General features: G+C 43.5%; 1 protein-coding gene across 1 annotated transcript in view; it reads left to right on the top strand.

Moving 5' to 3' along the window:
* The window catches only part of LOC124775354, a 217834-nt gene that overhangs the window by 90114 nt on the left and 105637 nt on the right, over positions 1 to 22083 (top strand). Inside the window, exon 3 of the mRNA XM_047250185.1 lies at positions 10459 to 10545. Coding sequence (XP_047106141.1) covers positions 10459 to 10545 — 87 coding nt within the window. The remainder of the gene's footprint in view (positions 1 to 10458; positions 10546 to 22083) is intronic.

The raw sequence follows: 22083 nt of genomic DNA on the forward strand, positions 1-22083 counted from the left end.
AGGTGTAAGTCAACTACCCTGGCCAGCAAGATCTCCGGATCTGTCCCCCATTGAGCATGTTTGGGACTGGATGAAGCGTCGTCTCACGCGGTCTGCACGTCCAGCACGAACGCTGGTCCAACTGAGGCGCCAGGTGGAAATGGCATGGCAAGCCGTTCCACAGGACTACATCCAGCATCTCTACGATCGTCTCCATGGGAGAATAGCAGCCTGCATTGCTGCGAAAGGTGGATATACACTGTACTAGTGCCGACATTGTGCATGCTCTGTTGCCTGTGTCTATGTGCCTGTGGTTCTGTCAGTGTGATCATGTGATGTATCTGACCCCAGGAATGTGTCAATAAAGTTTCCCCTTCCTGGGACAATGAATTCACGGTGTTCTTATTTCAATTTCCAGGAGTGTATTTTACTTCTTTTTCTTTTACGCTTCGAAATTCACTTGTTGCAAAGATTCTGCTACTGTGTAGGAACAGTGATCAAGTAAGGCTCACCTTGGTGTTTTACTAAAATGTGGGAATGATGGAATAATGTTTATCTTATGTGGAGAAGTATTGCAAATTTGTATTGCACTGTTTGTAATGGAGCTTTGGTAAGCCTCTGTCCTTATTGATTGGACATGGTACTTTCCTTTACGTGGACGATGGAGGAAATGTGCGTTTTAATAGAGCTAACGTGGGAATTTTGCTCGCGTCCGTTTAGTAAACAGTCTGATTTACGAACTAGAAACATCCCGCAACTGCCGCTGGAGTGCGTTGTGATCGCGTATACCACGTTCGGGCCCACGTACTGTGTGCGCAAGTCACATCATTTCTGAGCGTTCAGCAGCACGTTCAACTTAGGACGCTCAACGTTGACGTTCGACAGCACCGCCCGTGTGCCGACGTCTTAAGAGGATCTCTAATGTTCTCAGTATACACAGACGGTTAATCATATAGGATCAGCAACACTATCAGACTGCTCACTGATAATGCGCCGGCCGAAGTGGCCGTGCGGTTAAAGGCACTGCAGTCTGGAACCGCAAGACCGCTACGGTTGCAGGTTCGAATCCTGCCTCGGGCATGGATGTTTGTGATGTCCTTAGGTTAGTTAGGTTTAACTAGTTCTAAGTTCTAGGGGACTAATGACCTCAGCAGTTGAGTCCCATAGTGCTCAGAGCCATTTGAACCATTTGAACTGATAATGCTGTTGTTTACAGCAAAGTGTCGTTGTTGGTCGATGGTAGGGAATTGGGGAAAAACTTGTACATAATTTCCACTTGGTGTAACGAATGTCAGTTCCCTTTAAATGCTGATAAATGTGAGCTAACAGCTGTAGCAAATAGAAATATCGGTATAGTATCTGATTACAAGATTAGTGGTGAGCATCTTCAGCATCACAGCATACAGGTATTGAAGGGTGATGTTAATAAGCGATATGAAATGGTACGATCATGAGAAGCTGGTATTAGAGACACAAATGGAAGGCCTAGATTTGTTCAAGCTTTCTGTGAAAATGTAACGCACCTGTAAAGGAAATATCATGCTAGACTTTAGTGCGACCGATTCTAGAGTGTTGGTGCAGTGTTGTAGTCCTTGTCAAGTAGGCGTGACAACAGACACTGAATGAATTGGTTGGGTAAATTCAGAGGTAACAGACTTTGTAGTCAGGACAGCCACAGCCTGGATGTATCGCATTGAGAAAATAAGACCGCCTTAGCTGTAAGTCCTTTATTTTCGCAAGATCTTAGCTGCATCATCAGGTGCAATCTGTTCAGAATGATAGACAAAGACTCACATAAGGCAAGAGAACACAACTAAAGGTAAAGGTCTATACGGGATGAACACACTCAAAAAATTAAGTCATATTCCGATCGAGAAAAGACAATGGGATGACCCAGCATTTTTTGCTAAGTAGCAGACGTCAGACATAAAATAACATCGAACGCTCCCGTGACACCTAGAAAGGGTGAAAGCTAATAGAAAGAAATTCCTAATAAAAGAGCATCAGATAGATAAAATACTAAAAATTCCACTTACCATGAGTAACAGTGTCTGGTAAGCTAAAAGGGTCTCCATGTACCGAAAGCACAGACCGTATATGATCATCTACGGGAAATGTAAAATTTCAGCAGCTCACGGTCCCTCATTTGTGATGAAATGAAGTCCCATGCTTCTTTACAGAGCATAGGTGAATGATGCAGGAGACCCGCACCGCCTTACTAGGCAAGGTCCTAATGGAGGCGGTTTGCCGTTGCCTTCCTCCGACCGTAATGGGGATGAATGATGATGATGAAGACGACACAACAACACCGTCATCTCGAGGCAGAAAAAATCCCTGACCCCGCCGGGAATCGAACCCGGGATCTCGTGCTCGGGAAGCGCGAACGCTACCGCGAGACCACGAGGGGCGGACGGTCCCTCATTTACCTACAATGAATTGAAAATTCTAGTTCTTTAATCTTAAATTATAGTTAATCCCCCCCTCAAAAAAACCTGTTTGAAGGCTTAGCACGAAAATGGCTTTTATAAGTTCTAATTATAAATTATCGTTGTGTGTCATATTTTAGAACTTTTAGTAGCTGCTGTGTTGAAACCAAGTTGCAACCATCAACGTACTGCTTTTCGAATGACAACATTTTCACTACTAATAGTTTTTTTTCCAATTTATGTGTGTTCTAATACACTTTAAGGAATTACCCAGCCTTCCCATCAGCTCAGCTAAACATTCTATTTGTATAGTTATCCGCGAATGCACACGCGCGCTCCACATGACCCCTTTCTTCATTTTTCTGTTTGGCGTTTCCGCAATTGCATCTTAACGCACCACCTGTTAGTACACAATCCAGTGCGTGCTCTTGCTGTGTGTGAGTTCAGTCTTGTGCCATCCGGCTTTGTAATGCGTTGTTTTCTGCCGATTTAGTTGTTTTGGTACCACACGATATTTAACCCCGTTTCGTGCTAAGCCTTAAAAGGATACAAACAGTGATGGACATGTCATGAAATATGGACGAAGTTAATGGCCGGACCCACAGCCTATTTACGAAATGTGTGACAATGCAATGAGACAGGCTAAGGTTGAGGATATGCATGTATTAACCGTAGCAATAAGACACCTGGTTAGGCACAGTCATCCAAGAGGCTCTACCATACATTTTCCTGTCACGGAGAAATTTGATCGTATTCAGCCAAGTGTCAACAACCTACCTACAAGTACAGGGGAACTGCAGACTGTACTTGACGTCTTCTTTAAGAGGAGACAGAAGACACCTGATATTGAGCATCTGTACAGGAAATTAGTGATGACACAGAGCCAAAACGTATATGATTACAGGTTACACTGGCCACATATGTGCTCGCTAGTTCCCGTAGCATTCAGATCACACTCCAAGGCCAGTGGAACAGACGCAAGTGACTAAAATCTGCCAGATAAGTGCGATGCGAAATGCCATGGTCATGCAAGAACTCGGGAAAGTGTCAGAGGAGTTGGACTTACGCATATTGTGTATACAGGTACCACATACCAGAAACGAGGGATTACCCCACTTGCCAGTTACACCACACATCATAATATCAGGTCAACGTCCAATGGCCGCGATTGTGGTTCCAGGTAGAGACGTAGCACTGACAAAGGTACATCAACCCTGTGACGAACAAGCAGTGGCAACAGAAATAATGACTTTCTTAGGAAAATTTTAGCTGTTGTTGTTGTTGTGGTCTTCAGTCCTGAGACTGGTTTGATGCAGCTCTCCATGCTACTCTATCCTGTGCAAGCTTTTTCATCTCCCAGTACCTATTGCAACCTACATCCTTCTGAATCTGCTTAGTGTATTCATCTCTTGGTCTCCCTCTACGATTTTTACCCTCCACGCTGCCCTCCAATACTAAATTGGTGATCCCTTGATGCCTCAGAACATGTCCTACCAACCGATCCCTTCTTCTGGTCAAGTTGTGCCACAAACTTCTCTTCTCCCCAATCCTATTCAATACTTCCTCATTAGTTATGTGATCTACCCATCTAATCTTCAGCATTCTTCTGTAGCACCACATTTCGAAAGCTTCTATTCTCTTCTTGTCCAAACTATTTATCGTCCATGTTTCACTTCCATACATGGCTACACTCCATACAAATACTTTCAGAAATGACTTCCTGACACTTAAATCAATACTGGATGTTAACAAATTTCTCTTCTTCAGAAACGCTTTCCTTGCCATTGCCAGCCTACATTTTATATCCTCTCTACTTCGACCATCATCAGTTATTTTGCTCCCCAAATAGCAAAACTCCTTTACTACTTTAAGTGCCTCATTTCCTAATCTAATTCCCTCAGCATCACCCGACTTAATTAGACTACATTCCATTATCCTTGTTTTGCTTTTGTTGATGTTCATCTTATATCCTCCTTTCAAGACACTGTCCATTCCATTCAACTGCTCTTCCAAGTCCTTTGCTGTCTCTGACAGAATTACAATGTCATCGGCGAACCTCAAAGTTTTTATTTCTTCTCCATGAATTTTAATACCTACCCCGAATTTTTCTTTTGTTTCCTTTACTGCTTGCTCAATATACAGATTGAACAACATCGGGGAGAGGCTACAACCCTGTCTTACTCCCTTCCCAACCACTGCTTCCCTTTCATGTCCCTCGACTCTTATAACTGCCATCTGGTTTCTGTACAAATTGTAAATAGCCTTTCGCTCCCTGTATTTTACCCCTGCCACCTTCAGAATTTGAAAGAGAGTATTCCAGTCAACATTGTCAAAAGCTTTCTCTAAGTCTACAAATGCTAGAAACGTAGGTTTGCCTTTCCTTAATCTTTCTTCTAAGATAAGTCGTAAGGTCAGTATTGCCTCACGTGTTCCAGTGTTTCTACGGAATCCAAACTGATCTTCCCCGAGGTTGGCTTCTACTAGTTTTTCCATGAAAGAAGGTTGTATACATGGAAGAACCCTGGAGATACTAAAAGGTATCAGATAGATTATATAATGGTAAGACAGAGATTTAGGAACCAGGTTTTAAATTGTAAGACATTTCCAGGGGCAGATGTGGAATTTTAGCTAACTAATCAATATTTTCAATACAGTCAGGAGGTACGACCACGGGTAGAAAACTTAAAAACAGCAGCAATTCTGGGTCGAAATGACAGAAATATTTTCGTAATGGACGCAAAAGCGAAATCAGCAATGTGGTATAGAAGACTAATGGACGGAGGAGGACTGTACCTTCAGGACTCTATACAAGGATTTGGCCTTTATCTCATGAATAGGCCATTCAGCTCATCTACTTTCCAAAATCGCGCGAGTGTGACAGCAAATATAGATATCACCTTCGCAAACTCGAAAGTCAGTGACCGAATTGCCAACTGGAAGGTCTGTGATAGACTTAGAACAAGTGACCATAAACTCTTTTGCTTCACAGTTACAAACACAGATAATAACTTAGACACTAACATCCAGGCCGAGCGACTATACAGTCTACACAGAGAGAACTGGGAACTTTTAATGGCAGAACTCAAGATACAGCCACCGCAAGGAACCGGATTGATGTTGACACCAAAGCGGACGAATTTTTGCGAGCGCTGCAGATGGCGATCCTAACATTTGTTAGGAAGTCAAAAGGGCTTAAAATTCCCTGGATTCCCACCCTACAGTCCTTAAGACGTAGAGCAAGGCAGAGAAGGGGAATACTACCAAAGACCCTTAGGGGAAACAGAACGACAAAGAAGGCTGATTTTCTACCGAACAGTCAAACAACAATGTAAGGAGCTACTACATCAAACAAGAGTAGAAAAATGGGAGGCGTACATTAAGGACCATATGGTAACAGATGTTTGGGGTTTTCCAGACAAACTTGTAACAAATAAGGTTCGATCACCCAGTGTATTATCAACGCTGAGAAGATTCGACGGAACGATGACGACAGCAAACATCACTTCAGTACCTACTCTGAACTATGTTGCCGGACGATACAACGGTGGAAGACAGAGAGTTCCATCAGCATTTTCGCTCTGAATCACAAGAGCAGCATGTGAATAACAATTTGTGATTCCATTTGTCCAGGAGGAAGTGAGACAGGCAATAATGAAGTTAAAGAAGAAGAAAGCACCAGGTCCTGACAGAATACTGGCAGAACTGTTGCGCCAGCTGGTGGGCCAAATTGTGCCATATATAACAGTGTTATTAAACGAATGTCTTTTGCAGGGTCTGGTTCTCAGAATTTCGAAAATCTCGGATATCATTATACTGAAGAAGGGGAAGACAAAGACCCAAGAGAACCGAAATCTTGCAGGTCGATTTGTTTGGTAATGCTCTAGCCCCAATACAGTAAAAGCTTCTGTGTCGCCGCCTGAGGGACCACAGACAGTTAGTAGGCACGAGCCCCCTGAAGCACTGTTTTAGGAAAGGGAAATCCACCAGGATGCGATAAATCATGCAGTGAATATCTCACACAACAAGTATGTTATAGACATAAAGACCGATATTGCTGGGGCGTTTGATAATTTGTGATAGCCTGCCCTGTTAAAAATACTGAAACAGACAGACTGTCCAAGGTGTCTCTATAAAAGTCCACGAGATTACTGCACAGACAAGCAGGTGCAATTAGAATGTACCGGGGAAAAAATTGTGAAAGACATAATCGAAGGCTGTTTGTGGTCCTGGCTTCTGGGGTGTTGGCAAAGAGCTATCACGGAACCAGCTTCAGAGTGTCACAAACACTAGAGGCTGGATCGCCTATTCACACGGTCTGCTAATTACAGTATCTGCTAACACAAGGGCTAAATTAAAGTGTCCAAGTGTGTGCGAAATCTCATGGGACTTAACTGCGAAGATTATCAGTCCCTAAGCTTACACACAACTTAACCTAAATTACCCTAAGGACAAACACACACACCCATGACCGAGGGAGGACTCGAACCTCCGCCGGGACCAGCCGCACAGTCCATGACTGCAGCGCCTCAGACCGCTCGGCTAATCCCGCGTGGCGCTAAATTAAACAGTAAGGTAGTTCTTGAAAGACTAAGCATCTCGTGCGTAGAAAATTAACTAACAATACAAACGGTCTATATGTTAGTAAAAGGAACACTATCAAGAACGAGAAACCCCACAGCCAGAATAAATGGCGAAACTGTGAAAATAAATATATAGTTAGCTTGGAATTAATATCGACGAAAAGCAAAGCTGTCATGCACATGTAGAAATCGCCTGCCAGAGAGATATTAAAATCCTAAATAAAATAGCTACAATTGGCCAGAGAAGTTTTCAGCTGCCACTAAGTGCAATAAGAACGTACCACAACGCAATCTTACTCGCTGTTGTGGGCTATGGGTTGTGTTTGGACTCATACAACCAGAAAGGTGAGGATAGCACAGGCTCCACAGCGAGCGCACAGATGTGTACTCCTACGCCTGGCAAGCGCGTATAGATATTGTTTGGTTTGTGGATCGCTAAATTGCGCGGTTATCCCAATCTTTACACAGTCCAATCTCGCCAATTTCACTAATTATGATAAAATGATGAGGACAACACAAATACCCAGTCCTCGCGCAGAGAAAAATCCCCAACCCGGTCGGGAATCGAACCCGGGACCTAGTGATCAAGGGGCAGCAGTGCTAGCCACTAGACCACTAGCTGCGGACGGCGCGTACAGAACTACACCTACTGAGGCGCTGCTGGTGCTATTAGACTTGCTACCTCTATATCTAGCTGTAAGAAAGAGAGGTGCACAGTATTGGCTCAAAAAGTGCAAATATGATAAGGTAAAGGAGATACTGGACATAAGAGCCGTGTCGAATAAGGAAATAAAAGCATGCATTGATAGAGAATGGCAAGAAATCTGGGATAGGGTAGAGACACGGAGAGGGACCTACCTCTTCCTTCCAAGCATAAGAGAAAGAACAAGAATGACATACTTCCTTTCAACCAAGGGAGCTATACACTACCTGTCGGGACATGGTCCGTATCCCAGCTAATTACTAAAAATACGACAGCGCACTACAGACACTTGTGAACGTGGAGCAATATGTACCCCGAATCACATCGTCTGGGAGTGTCCTGTTGGACAAGATGTTACGGAGCACAACAGAAACGCATTTGGAAATGCAACAGTCTATACTATAATAAGGAATGAGGAACTTTGACATAAACTGAGCTCGCAAAATGGTTCAAATGGCTCTGAGCACTATGCGTCTTAGCTTCTGAGGTCATCAGTCGCCTAGAACTTAGAACTAATTAAACCTAACTAACCCAAGGACATCACACACATCCATGCCCGAGGCAGGATTCGAACCCGCGACCGTAGCGGTCGCTCGGCTCCAGACTGTAGCGCCTAGAACCGCACGGCCACTCTGACCGGCTTGAGCTCGCATTTGGCTAAGATATCAGCTTATGAATTGCAAGCCTACAAGGCTGAGAGACAGCCAAGATGAGGCCTTATACCATGATAACAAGACATGCCACGGCAGATCACCCACCTACAAGAACCGTCTGGAAGCAGTGATGAGACGAGCCTCGGGGAGGACCAAAGAGGACTTCCTGAGACCCTGACAACCATCTCCCAGTCTCTACAACTTGGCTGGCACAGCAGCACAGTCCTGTGAATCCTGAGTTGCACCTCAGTGCACAGGGGACTAACCATCCAAACCAGCGAGAGATCCAGCTTGGTTCTAATACCAAGTGCAATAGTTTTGTGTAGTGTAGTGCTGTGTACTACAGTGTTGTAATAGTGTAGTCCAAAATTATAAATTACAAAATTAGTGATTTAGCAATGCCGCATAATGTATAGAACAGTGTACTGTGCCTTCCGGATTCCAGATCAACAGATACCTGTATGTACGACCTTTCTGGGTGATCTATGGCACTGTCTTTCAGTGGTCACAGGCTGTTTTCCGAATCGTGTTTGCGCTATACGCACTTTCTCTATAGCTTATCGAACTCCTCTCCCAAGTATTCCCAGATGTAAATTCACTGACTCACTCTCAACTCTTCGGGATTTACCTGAAAAGAATCGAGCTTGCCCTCAGAAAGGAAATAAATAGTCCATCTTCCCGGCCGTCAACCGGTGGTCATACCTGTTGTTAAAACAATGTTAGTAGGAACAGTTTGGTGTAACGGTGTCATGAACAACGGTTAGTGCTGTTTAAAAGCTAGTGTGATTTGCAGATTAACTGAAAAGAGTGAGATGTGTCATAAGCAGCAGAATGGGGGGAATTACGACGGTAAACTACAGAGTGGCGACGAAGTTATTGTGTTGACGGTGTCCGCAGTGGCTGCGGCGTACGCGAGACGGCAGTAAAAAGTTTTGAATATGCTTCAGCATTCCATAGAAGACTCTGCTGCTTCCAAACATAAGCTTCTTTAAATAATGTTTTCATGTTTGAAACCAAGGGTGAATATAATTGGCTCCTGGAACGCCCATCGCAGAGGAAATAATCCCTTTTTCACAGGCCCAAATTTTCACATGTCTTCAACTACACTTCATCCTTCCAATTCCTCATATTTCGCATTCGGAAGGAGCAGTACTCAAATCCCCATCTGACCATCATAATTACGGTTCCATATGTTTTTTTTCTAAATCACTCTAGAGGAACTTCAAGAAGCATACGTTCCCGGTAGGTCTTATCTTGCACTTATCACTTCTCTCACTTCTAGCAATATTTATTAATATGAAAAATGCCGAGCTGTACTGTGGTTCGTACTCGCCGTTAAACAGTAGCTCCCGTATAACTTGCTGGATAATTCATTCAAAGGTCGAGGATGGACCATGCCTAGCACAGCGCTGTGGTGTTCAAGACAAAATTCGAATTCATGACAATTTTACAATTTTAGTTCGGCCTATAGTATGGAGCCACAATACAAAAAATGATTGACAGCAACAAATGACATTTTTTAATCAATTCTGGACTCCGCGTTTCGAGATTTAAACAATCGTTTTCAAGTTGTTTTTGTTCAACTTCATATTTACTGCATATGCTGCACGCTCTACTTTACATTATTAGATACGTCCAAGCACATAATTTGATAAGAATGTCAATCAGATGCTGTATACCACATTCAAGACCAGAGCTTCCTGAGGATGAGAATTTAAATCTCGAAACACGAAGAACCGAATTAGTCAAAAATCATTTCTGACTGGAAGACGACCGTTGGGCATGTGTTGCCACTGTTAACGAAAGCAACCAGTTTTTCGTCTAACATCCAAACGTACAAGAAATATTTTTTTCCTGCGCTTTCCAGATGACGAGCTATAAAGTTACCGTCAATGGATACTTTGAAGAGGGTCACCGTCACCATCATCACCATTATCGTCATGTCACATCATAAGAGAAGTTCATCTTTCATTTTCTACTAGTGTATGGTATTTACTTTGTACGTAGAGTATTTGTGCTCTTTTTGAGTTCTGATGAAGTGCTGTGTTGAGTGTATGATTTACGAGGGATGATTTCCTAGAGGCGGGTACGAGTGGCTCAGGCGTGCTGTTTTGCAGGGGTGTGCCTCAACACGTACGAATGCCGCATCCAGGGCGGCGCCTCCCACGGCCCATGTGCTCTCGGCTTTGGCGTCTGCTGTGTCTGTAAGTATCGAAGCACACTGTAAGTACCAGGCACACAGTGCAATACAGCCAATGCTTGCGATTGTTTAAGGCTACTCCTTTGACAACAGTGCACTGGGAAAAAAATTGTCAGCACAGAGAAATTTCGCGCTAATATCGGGTAACACTGGCTCTTGCCTTGAAAATTGCCTAAACTGGTTGAGGAAGAGAGACCACGAGTTTCTACAGGTTTACCATATCCAGCAGGGGCCACTCATTGGTGATTATATCCCGGAAATTACGGTAATGTTGATGGTTCCGTTTCAACCTCTGTTCCATACAGCACAAGAGATTTTCGGTAGGATTTAGTGGGCCAGTCAAAGAACAATAGGGTAGCTGAGTGTCCACATTTATTAAAATACTAGCTTTTTACTCGCGGCTTCGCCCACATACGCCTATTTCCCATATACTGCACTCATCTCTTCCTGCCCCTCTCTTTGTCCAGCGCCTCCTCTTTCCTCTCTCTGTCCATCTGCTCTTGTTTCCTTTCTCTGTGCATCTCCAACTCTTTCCTCTCTCTGTCCATCTCCTCCCCTTTCTGTTCATTTCCGCCATCCCTCATCTCTGCCCATTTCCTTCTTCCCCTTATCTGTGTCCATCCCCTTCTTTCCCCTCTGTATCTACCCACCTTCTCCTACCCCTTTCTCTCTCTACGTTATCAGCCACCCCTGCTCAAATATGCAGTTTCTGGTTCTTACCCTCACGGTATCTCTTTCCAGATAGTAAGTAATACTCGTATGTGTATCATGTTTCGCTGAAATCGATCCAGCGATTTAGGATGAGCTTTTTACCTATCACTTTGCCCGCTTGCACACGTATCACAAATATTTAACTAATTTCCCACATATTTGTGTGCATAGTTCACCTTTTTATACATATCGAATTCCGCCCTGCAGTTTCGATTTCGCCCTGCAGTTTCGTTTTCAGCCAGATCAGTGTTTATGACGTCATATCGCCTGAACAATGTGTCGTACAATGATATAATTCTGTAGGTACTTCCAGTGGTATATGTGAATAGTGACTATGTACCGAATGTGTTGCGAATACAGTTAGCAGTAAAGAAGTAATGAATTAAAGCGTCATGCCCGGTGCGCCAGTTTTACTGCATGAACAGCGAAAATGCAGTAAGCGCCAAATGTTTTTCCTTTCATCGTATTGTGTGGATTGTCGACAAGGAAATGTTTTGTAAGGGTTTGAAATTATGTGTAAAGTCTGTTGCAAGCCATTAACTGCTCTCATTCTCAAATACTGGATGAGTAAAGTCTGGGTACTCGCGTGTTGTGGGCGCACTCCTTTTTCACCCCCACACCTTTGATAGTTTCCTTACGAAACTTTATGTCGCTGACGACGCCTACAATATGATGAAAGGAAAAAAGTTTATCGCTTACTACATCTTCGCTGTACATGCAGTAAGACCGCCGCATCAGGCATGACGCTTTAATTTATTACTTCTTTACTACTAACTCTATGCACAACACATCTCGCAGACAGTTGCCATTTATAACACCGGACGTACCTGCAAAATTATATCATTGTGCAGCACATAGTTCAGGAGATACGTCATGAGAAATGGGCTGCGTAAAAATAACGTTTGCGAAAACTGACAACGGCCGGGAGAGCTGTGTGCTGACCACGTGCTCCTCCATATCCACATCCAGTGACGGCTATCGGCTGAGGATGACACGGCGGTCGGTCGGTTCTGTTGGACCTCCCAGGGCCTGTTCGGACGGAAAGTTTACGTGAAAATCAAATTGCAGGATGAAATTCGCTAGACATGCAGGTGAAATATGTGTACAAAACGGAAGAAATATGTTAAAAAATATATGAAATATATTTCACTTGTTAATATGGCTGCAAAGTCATGGAGGAAAAGCTCATCGTAAACCCCTGGAACTATTTAAATCATATTTGGTACAAATATTATTTACAACCTGGAAAGAAATACTGTAGGGATAAGAGCCACCAGCCTCCTATTGGGGTGTGTGTGATAATGTGGAGAGAGAAGGCGGAGTAAGAAATGGACAGATGGCGAGGGGGAGCGAGGAGATAGGCACAGATAGGAGGAGGAGGAGATGGGCAAATATAGGTGAGGGGGATATGGACAGAGAGAGGGGAGAGGGTGAGATGGACGGAGACAGGTGGAGGAAGAGATAGGCAGACAGAGGAGAAGAAGGAAATGGACATAGAAAGGGCAGGAGAAGGACAGAGAGAGAGGAGATGGACACAGAAAGAAAAGAAGAGAAGATGAACTGGGAGAGGGGAGGAGGAGATGGACAGAGAAAGAGGGGAAGGAAGATATTGACAAAGAGAGGGTAGGAGGAGGGAGATGGAGAGGGAGAAGAGGAAATGGACGGAGGAAGAAGGATCAAATGGACAGAGTGGGGAGGATCAAATAGATAAAGGGGAGTAGAGCACTTCGACACAGAGAGAGGAGGTAGGAGGAGGTGGACAGAGACAGTGACAGAAGAAGACCAGAGAACAGGAAGTGGGTGAGGTGGACAGGAAGGGTTTTGAGAAGATGGACAGAGAAGAGGTGAAGGAGGAGATGAGCAGAGAGAGGAAAAAGGAGGACATGGGCTAATCAGAGACTGAAATAAATACATACCGGGCAATGCCGTGTACTCATCTAGTTTTCATAGTAAGTATGGATGAAGAAGTGGGTTCCAGGATATTATGCTGTGGTCCAATGAATTTCTCGTTTTGTTCCCATCTCTGAAGAACATCAAGACATATTGTATCTTTTTCGAAGGCCCGATGCACACCCTGGTTTGCTACTGGGTGAACAAAAATTACCTTTTTCGAGTGCTACCGAGCAGAGGTGTGATGTCACATGTTTTGAAAACTCGAACGCAGTTGGCTGTTGTCGACTGCTGTCGTCCGCAATTGCTGTCATCCAGTGGTGGAGGACGTGTACACATCTTCTGCTACGCTGTAATCCAGGTGCCATTCAGTTTTACAACCACCTCCTTCGGATTAAAATCATTGGGGAATTTAATAATCTCTCCTGTCTCTTCACATAGTTTTTCGCAGTATCCAACTGTGGCTGCCAATACGTATGTCCTATCAGATCGAATCCGGAGGTCTCCAGTATGCAAGACAAATGATTGTTTCTCCAATTCTACAGTTGCCTTTGTGTTATAATCGTTCTTCGACTGTTCTTTTAGTACCCACTTGCATGTCTGTATAACTACACAGAATCTTGGAGTTCCTGGTTTTTGCTGTGGTCTGCAAGCATCCTTGGTCGACTTTAGGTGGCCCATATCTTTCGGGTTTGTAAATCACAACGATATTTAATTCTCACAAGATCTTTCCTAAGTGTAATTACCGTTTTTAATGAACGGCAGGAAGACCGTGGATTTTGCAAACTGTTAGGGCGGCTGTAGTGGCCAGGGCGGGTAAAGCGGCCTCTTCGTTATATTATTTTGCAGTTTTCTGTAGCCTAGTGGCGAACATTTGAAAGTATTGAAAGAGACTTCTTTGGTGTTTTCAGCGAGTTTAGTGGGGATAGTAGCACGCGCTCATCTGCAGTGGAATATCTTATTTTTTCTCTACGTCTGATGTGAGGCAAGTCGGTTAATTGCTTCAACGCTGGTAAAACGTTGTATTTTAGCCTTCGAAACCACCTGCTTATGAATTACCTAGGTTATGCAATTTCATATTCAAGCAAGATTTAGCGTAACGGCGCCCAGTCGGGCATAGTGGACAGCCGCCTGACGGGGCAATGTGGTCACATGCCGTATATTTTGTAATGTATTTACCTTGTTTCAAGACGAGGGAACTCATTATAAGACAAGAGTATTTCATAAAATAGGTACACAAAGGTAGTAGTGTCCTAACAACTTGGCTAAAAGCTACGTTCTCTTATTACCGGTGTATGCTAAGAGGCCATCAATTTATTTCAGAACACTACGAAAATCTTGGGATTCTGATGTTATGCAATAGGCTTTGGATGCTGTAAAAAAAGAAAAGATACCGTTTGCTACAGCAGCCAAACTATTCAGTGTCTCAAGTAAAACACTTAAAAGGAGAGTCCTTGTAAGAAAATTGTGACACTGTTGCAGACGAGTAGATTCTTGGGAACTGAAATGTGTATTCAACAATGAGTAAGAGGAAGAACCCTTAACCATGCTTTTTACATTGAAGTAAGATATTATTGCTGATCAGTAATTAATTTGTGCCACTTGGCATTTCAGCTTGCTGAGCGGAATGATCTACATACTCAAAAAAGAAAAAAAGGATTGGGCGACACATTTTAGGAAGAGACATCCAAACATAAGGCTTAGAAAACCAGATTCCACTTCATCTGAGTTTTTGTTTCCCTTTTCTATGTCTGTGGCCATCTTTCCCTTCCTAACCAGTAGAGTGACCATTTTGCAGACTTTCAAAATGGTTCAAATGGCTCTGAGCACTATGGGACTTAACATCTGAGTTCATCAGTCCCCTAGACTTAGAACCACTTAAATCTAACTAACCTAAGGACATCACAAACATCCATGCCCGAGACAGGATTCGGACCTGCCACCGTAGCGGTCGCGCGGTTCCGGACTGAAGCGCCTAGGACCGCTCGGCCACAGCGGCCGACTGCAGACTTTCACTGAAGCTAATTTTTCTACTACAAAAGGAGGATTTGAATAATAATGCGACTGTTTTGTAGTTAAAGAATGTATACAACATAAACAGATAGATATTGTATGCTTACCTATGACACGGTGTCAGAGGAAAGCTAGATTACAACATGCGTTTTACAATCAACTGAAAAATATCTATTTTTTAACACATTAATTTCTAAGCATTATCGTACACGTCACATTGCACCTGTTGTACAGTTAACAATAAATGTTCAAATATTCCACGGTCGTCTTAAATGCATTTGTGTACTCTTGCTTGGCTGGTTTGTTTGGGTTATAAAAGGACCAAACTACAGGCTCATCAGTCCCTTATTCCTCATACAAACAAGTCTTAAGGTAAAACAGTTCCCAGAAGGAATTGGGGAAAGTAAAAGGGCGTAAAACTAACGGAGAACCACGTCGAAAGAGAAAATGAAAAAAGCGAACCACAAGGAGAAAACGTACACCAAAAGGAAAAGTCGAGGAAGGTATTAAAATCATAGAGCAGATGGCCTGCGCTGGCGATCACACGAATATGTAAGAACATGTTATGTTGTTTGTCTTTGAGCCTCAGCACGTTCCCTAATGAAAGCAGCGGCCTCCATGATGAGACCAAGCACTTCATCTCACAAATTCATCTCTCGTTTGTACATCTCAGATTTCATCCAACCCACAATCAAAAATCTAATGGAGTAAGGCGCAGCAATCTCGGTGCCAAGGTAAATGTACAACCACGGCCAATCCAGCGGTTAGGTTAAGTACGGGTGAGATGTTCCCTCACAAGTCTGGTAAAATGTGGAGGGGATCCGTGATGCAGGAAGTTCGCTACAGTCCGCCTGGCCCGAAGGAACGTCCTTAGGGTGTACAACAAACTATTTTCCTAAAAATGCAAGTAATTATGTCTCGTCATTTGCTCTTCTAAACTGACTGGATCTGATATTGCCGCATCGAGAAACGAACTTGGAAACTGGCTTCCACTGTAGCGTGTGGATTTTCCTGCGATCGTCGATGATTATTACGGTGTTGTTGATTCAATTCCGTGTACACATGTCTTCATCAGTGAATAATACTCATGGAAGTAAGTGATAAAATTCAAGCCCTATGGCATTGCCACCAGTGTGAAGATTGTGGGCATATTCTACATTAAACGGGTAAAACTGTCCCGCACGTAATGATCGTCATACACCTATTCGTGGGACACCGATAGGTGCAGAAAGTCGCAGTGTGCTGGTAGTAGCACTACGATGCATTGTTTCAACAACGTGTTGCTGTTCCTGCACAGGTTGTTGAACTACACGTTCAGAAGAAAAATGTGAACCTAGGAAAGATATCTGTTTCACGGGTAGAGCGTGACAAAGGTTCAGTGGTAAAAAATGATCGTTACAGCTATCTAGTTAATAATGAAAGAAATAATGATAGCATACACTTCTTGGTTAGCAGGCTGTGTGCTAAATGTCCTGAATTAAATCTGAAATTTTTAATAGGATCTGGTCGAGTAGGCATTTGTGACGCAGTAGGTAGTTATGTGATTGTAGAAGGAGACTAAGTTGGATTGCACCGTCAATAACATTTGACAGAAGTGTCCTGAGTTTCACTCTCTTCCGTCTTATTACTTCTACGACAATCCCCAATGAGACACTGCATATGCACTCACTATATTCACTCAGAAGATACAGATAGCCATTCGCCGATAACGGTAAACCTGCCCCATCTTCACCATTTCACCTAGACCGCCTATTGGATGCCACGTATATTTGCAATACTTAGTATCAATAAAAGGTATTGCAGTGAAATCGTCATGTAACTGTTTCAGTGCCTAAATCGGTTTCTGCTTATGATTCAATTACAACAGCCCATACATAAAACATGGAGTAAGGCTGACTCAGAATATACGACAGGTCACTATTTACGTGAGGCTCCTACCATACTGGCACACTGGGTCATCTGGTTGGAGTCTTGCGTAAATCATATTCTGACGTAGACGCCAAGAAGTAGCCATGGGCCAAAAATGACTTAGTCGACACCGATTTAGTGATTGAAAAATTTAGATGGGCATCTCACACGAAAAAAAACTTTATTGTTGGTTCAAATGGTTCAAATGGCTCTGAGCACTATGGGACTTAACATCTATGGTCATCAGTCCCCTAGAACTTAGAACTACTTAAACCTAACTAACCTAAGGACATCACACACATCCATGCCCGAAGCAGGATTCGAACCTGCGACCGTAGCAGTCGCGCGGCTCCGGACTGAGCGCCTGGAACTTTTTGTTGGAAATAATAAACTAACTACTGCTCTTCGCCAATAGTGTGGCAATTATGAAAAATGCTGAATATTAAGGATTTGGTCATTATTTTGCATATTAATAACTCTAGATACCCCGAAGCAAGTCCATGACAAAAAGCTATAAATGATGTTTGTGGAATTTACATTAATTATAAACATGGACATGGACTGTGGGCAAACAGGAACAGAAGAGAATCGAAATATTTGAGATGTGGTCCTAGAGAAGAATATTGAAAATTAGGTGGACTTTTACTGTAAGCCTGCCGTTGTGGCCAAGCGGTTCTAGGCGCTTCAGTCTGGAACCGAGCGACCGCTGCGGTCGCAGATTCGAATCCTGCCTCGGGCATGGATGTGTGTGATGTCCTTAGGTTAGTTATGTTTACGTAGATCTAGTCTAGGGGACTGATGACTTCAGATGTTAAGTCCCATAGTGCTTAGAGCCATTTGAACCAACTTACTGTAAGGAATGAGGGGGCTCTCTGCAGAATCGGTGAGGAAAGGAATATATGGAAAACACTGACAAGATGAAGGGACAGGGTGACAGGACACCTGTTAAGACATCAGGGAATAAGTCCATGATACTAGAAGGAGCTGTAGAGAGTACAAACTGAAGAGGAAAACAGAGATTGGAATACATCCGGCAAATAATTGCTACTCTGAGCTGAAAAGTTTGCACAGGAAAGGAATTCATGGCATACCGCAGCAAAGCAGTCAGAAGACTGAAGACGAAAAAAAAAAAACGCTTTGTGGAACAGGTGTTATCTGCCGTATTATGCCGACATGTTTCACATCCATGAGGGTTTACACAGTATTGGTCTCTGGAATTAACGGTGAATCTAACGTACTTTAAACTGATATCAAGTTGCTTCTACAGTCTTACGCGTAGTTCTATATGCACACTTTGCTGACTTTACAGAGGCACAGTCTGTAGTGCAATGCTTACTTCGTTGTGGGCTGCAGCTGGACTGATTTTCACAAGGCGCCAGGCCGACGCAACCTGTCGCTTTCCCCTCCCTCTCGGAGCCTGGCTTGTTGTTGCATGTGCGGCCTGTTCGCGGTGCACTGACCGCTGGGAGTCGCAACAGGTTAACACTCGATCGCTGGTTCTACGTCACGAGGCCGCGCGTTCACCAGCACCCGCCACCAAGGGCACCGCGCCGACCGGGGCAGGCGCGGAACTGCGTGTCGGGCGAAACGCCCAGTCGCACTCACATCCTGCTGCCTCTTTACTCTATAATTATAATTTTGTCAAATCTTTGTATATTCATTTTATGGCTGCAAATAAATTCTCAGAAAGAGGGCATAGTGGTCCACCTCCACGTTGGTGGGGCACGGGCAACGACACACAGCATATAGTCGTATCGCTCTGTGTGTCGGTTAAGAGACCAGCCCATAGGCTAGAAAGGACCCGTGTTATGTATAAAAATGGCGGGTTATTACAAAGAGTAGCAGCAGTGAAAAAAAAGTGTCTCTTTAAAACATCACAGCATACGCGAGGGCTCGACGTGAGTGTCAATGTTCGGCACTGCGATCCTCATTTCGATCTTCAAATCCTTTACCTGAGCCCATGACACACTACAGTTACACTCCCACGCCTTGTCCTACGTCCGACGTCTACAACGGTTTAACCCGTATCGTAGGTAATGTGTGTGTGCACTGCCGAGGTACGCTTCTGGTCATTAAAACTGGAACATAGTGACGGTGGCATCCAATAAACAGGAAATTGCAGTAAAGTGTACGGTATGCTTGGATATGCAAATGATCAGCATTTCAACGAATCCGCACAAATGAGGAATGTGCACTAGTGTAGATGGCGTTACACATTTCTGATTTGTGCGGGTTCGTTGAAATGCTTAGTTTCTTGTACAGTACCACGATGAGCGTAACCCTGTGTGATGGCTCGGAGGAGAATCAAGGTTGCCAGGTTGCATTCTACAACTAGATACATATTCCGCAAGCCACAATATGGTATGTGGAGGAGGGTACTTTGTAACACTACTAGGCATTTCCTTTCCCGTTCCAATCGCAAATAGAGTGTGGGATAAACGATTGCCTATATGCCTCTGTACGAGCCGCAATTTCTCTTATCTTAGTGATCCATCCGCGAAATGTACGTTGGCAGCAGGAGAATCGTTCTCCAGGCAGCTTCATATGCTGGTTCCGTAAATTTTCTCAGTAACGTTCCTCGAAAAGAACGTCGCTTTCCTTCCAGGGATTCACATTTGAGTTCCCGAAGCATCTCCGTAACTCGCATTGTTTGAACCTACCGGTAACAAATATAGCAACCCGCCTTTGAACTGCTTCGATGTATTCCTTTAATCCTACCTGGTATGGATCCCAAGCATTTTTTTAATACTTAACGATGACTCGTACTATTGTCCTGTATGCAGTCTCCTTTACGAGTGAACTACACATTTCTAAAATTCTCCCAGTAAAACGAAGTCGACTGTTCGCCTTCCCCCTCTACAATCCTTACATGCCCGTTCCATTTCATGCTGATTTACATAGGTACACCTAGATATTTAATCAACGTGACTCACTGAAGCAGCTCACTACTAATGCCGTATTCTAACATTGAGGCATTGTTTTTTCCTGATAATCTGCATTAAATTACAGTATATTTAGACCAAGCTGCCATCCATCACACCAACTAGAAATTTTCTCCAAGCCATCATGTATCCTCTTACAGACACTCAACGACAACGCTTTCCTGTATACCACAGCATTACCAGCAAAAAGCCGTAACCTGCTGCTCACCCTATCCGCCAGATCATTTATACAGGGTGAGTCACTAAGTATTGCCACCAAGAATAACTCCGAAAGTATGATAGTAGCTGAAACGTTTGTGGGACAAATGCTGCATGGGACATCGGGGGCCACAATATGACGTTGGTTTTTTCTTCCTAGGTGGGGTCGCGTCAGAGATATGACGGTCAACTTTCTTTTTCTATATGGGATGCTATAGTTTGGTACTTATTTTCTGAAGGCGACTATCGAGACGAATCCAATGATGTGTAACAGTAAGGTCTTTGAAGGTCAACGAAGATCACAAAGGTGTTTGAAGTGACGATCACTGGTATCAATGCAGTGTTGCAATCTTCTTATCATGGATTGAGTGGTATTCCTTATCACTTCGGTACTTATCGAAACACATATTCTGACAATTCTCTCTCGTTTATCGTCCAAATAGTAAATATTCGCCGAATACGGCGTATCCATCTAACGTGCCATTGACATGTAAACACCATTCGACGGTTTCGCAATACAACACTAATAGGAACGGTAAGACTAGTATCGTCGAATCAAGCGAATGTGAATGATGTATTCGTTCGAAGAACAAGTCTATATGCTTCTCATTTACGGAGAATGCCAAGGGAATTCAGCGAGAGCTAGAGACTTAAACGTTGAAAGATATTCTCAACGAACTCACCCTACACGTCGTACATTTAAATATGTGTGTGATAAATTGAGAACAACTGGGTCTTTAACGCACCAGAAAGACATCCGGCAAAGGAAAGTTACTAACGAGGCAGCGGAGATTGGTACTCTTACCACTGAGGTTCGAGATCCTTGTGTTAGTTAGCGTCAAATCGCTAAGGGTCTGGCATGAGCCCGAGTAGTGTTGTTCGTGTTCTACATCGCCATATATATCATCCTTACCATATCAGTCCCCACCAAGAATTAACTGGTACGGATTGTATGCGTCGCATTGAATTCTGACGATGGGCTCAATTTCAGATTCAGAGGAATTGCACATTTATTGATTTGATTTTATTTACTGACGAGGCTACATTCATGAGCCATGGAAATGTTAATTTGCATAACATGCATTATTGGGCATCTGAAAACCCATGTTAGGTACGACAAGTTGAATACCAAAAACCGCGGTCGGTGAATGTATGGTGTGGGATTTTGGAGGACAGAATTATAGGTCGCTATTTCATCGAAGGAAATCTTAATGGTAGGAAGTACACCACATTCCTGCAAGAAACATTAGATCTGTTATTGGAAGAAATACCTTTAGGAACAAAGAACAGAATGTGGTATCAACACGATGGGTGTCCTGCACATTTTTCGCTGATGGCTAGAAATGAGTTGCAGAGACAATTCCCAAATCGTTGGACTGGACGCAAAGGAGGTGTCTTGTGGCCGGCTCGTTTGCCAGACTTGACGCCTCTGGATTTTTTCTTGTGGGGATTCGTAAATGACATTGTTTATAAAGGCGTTCCAATTACACCTGAAGATATACGAGAATGAACTATCATAGCATGTGCTTCGATAAGTGCCGATGTGGTAAGGTATACCACTCAATCCATGATAAAAAGATTGCAGTACTGCTTCGAATACCTTCCGTAAATGGACGTTCATGTCACCTTTGTACCCTTACTGTGACACATCATTGGATTCATCTCGATAGTCGCTATCAGAAAATAAGTACCAAACTATAGCATCCCATTACAAAAAGCAAAGTTGACCTTCATATCTCTGAAGCGACCCCACCTAGCAACAAAAAACCATTGTCCCATGCAAGTTTTGTCCCACAAACATTTCATCTACTATCATACTTTCGGAGTTATTCTTGGTGGCAATAGTTGGTGACTCACCCTGTATATACAGACGGAAAAAA

The sequence above is a fragment of the Schistocerca piceifrons genome, chromosome 2, assembly GCF_021461385.2.
Source record: "Schistocerca piceifrons isolate TAMUIC-IGC-003096 chromosome 2, iqSchPice1.1, whole genome shotgun sequence".
Lineage (NCBI taxonomy): Eukaryota > Metazoa > Arthropoda > Insecta > Orthoptera > Acrididae > Schistocerca > Schistocerca piceifrons.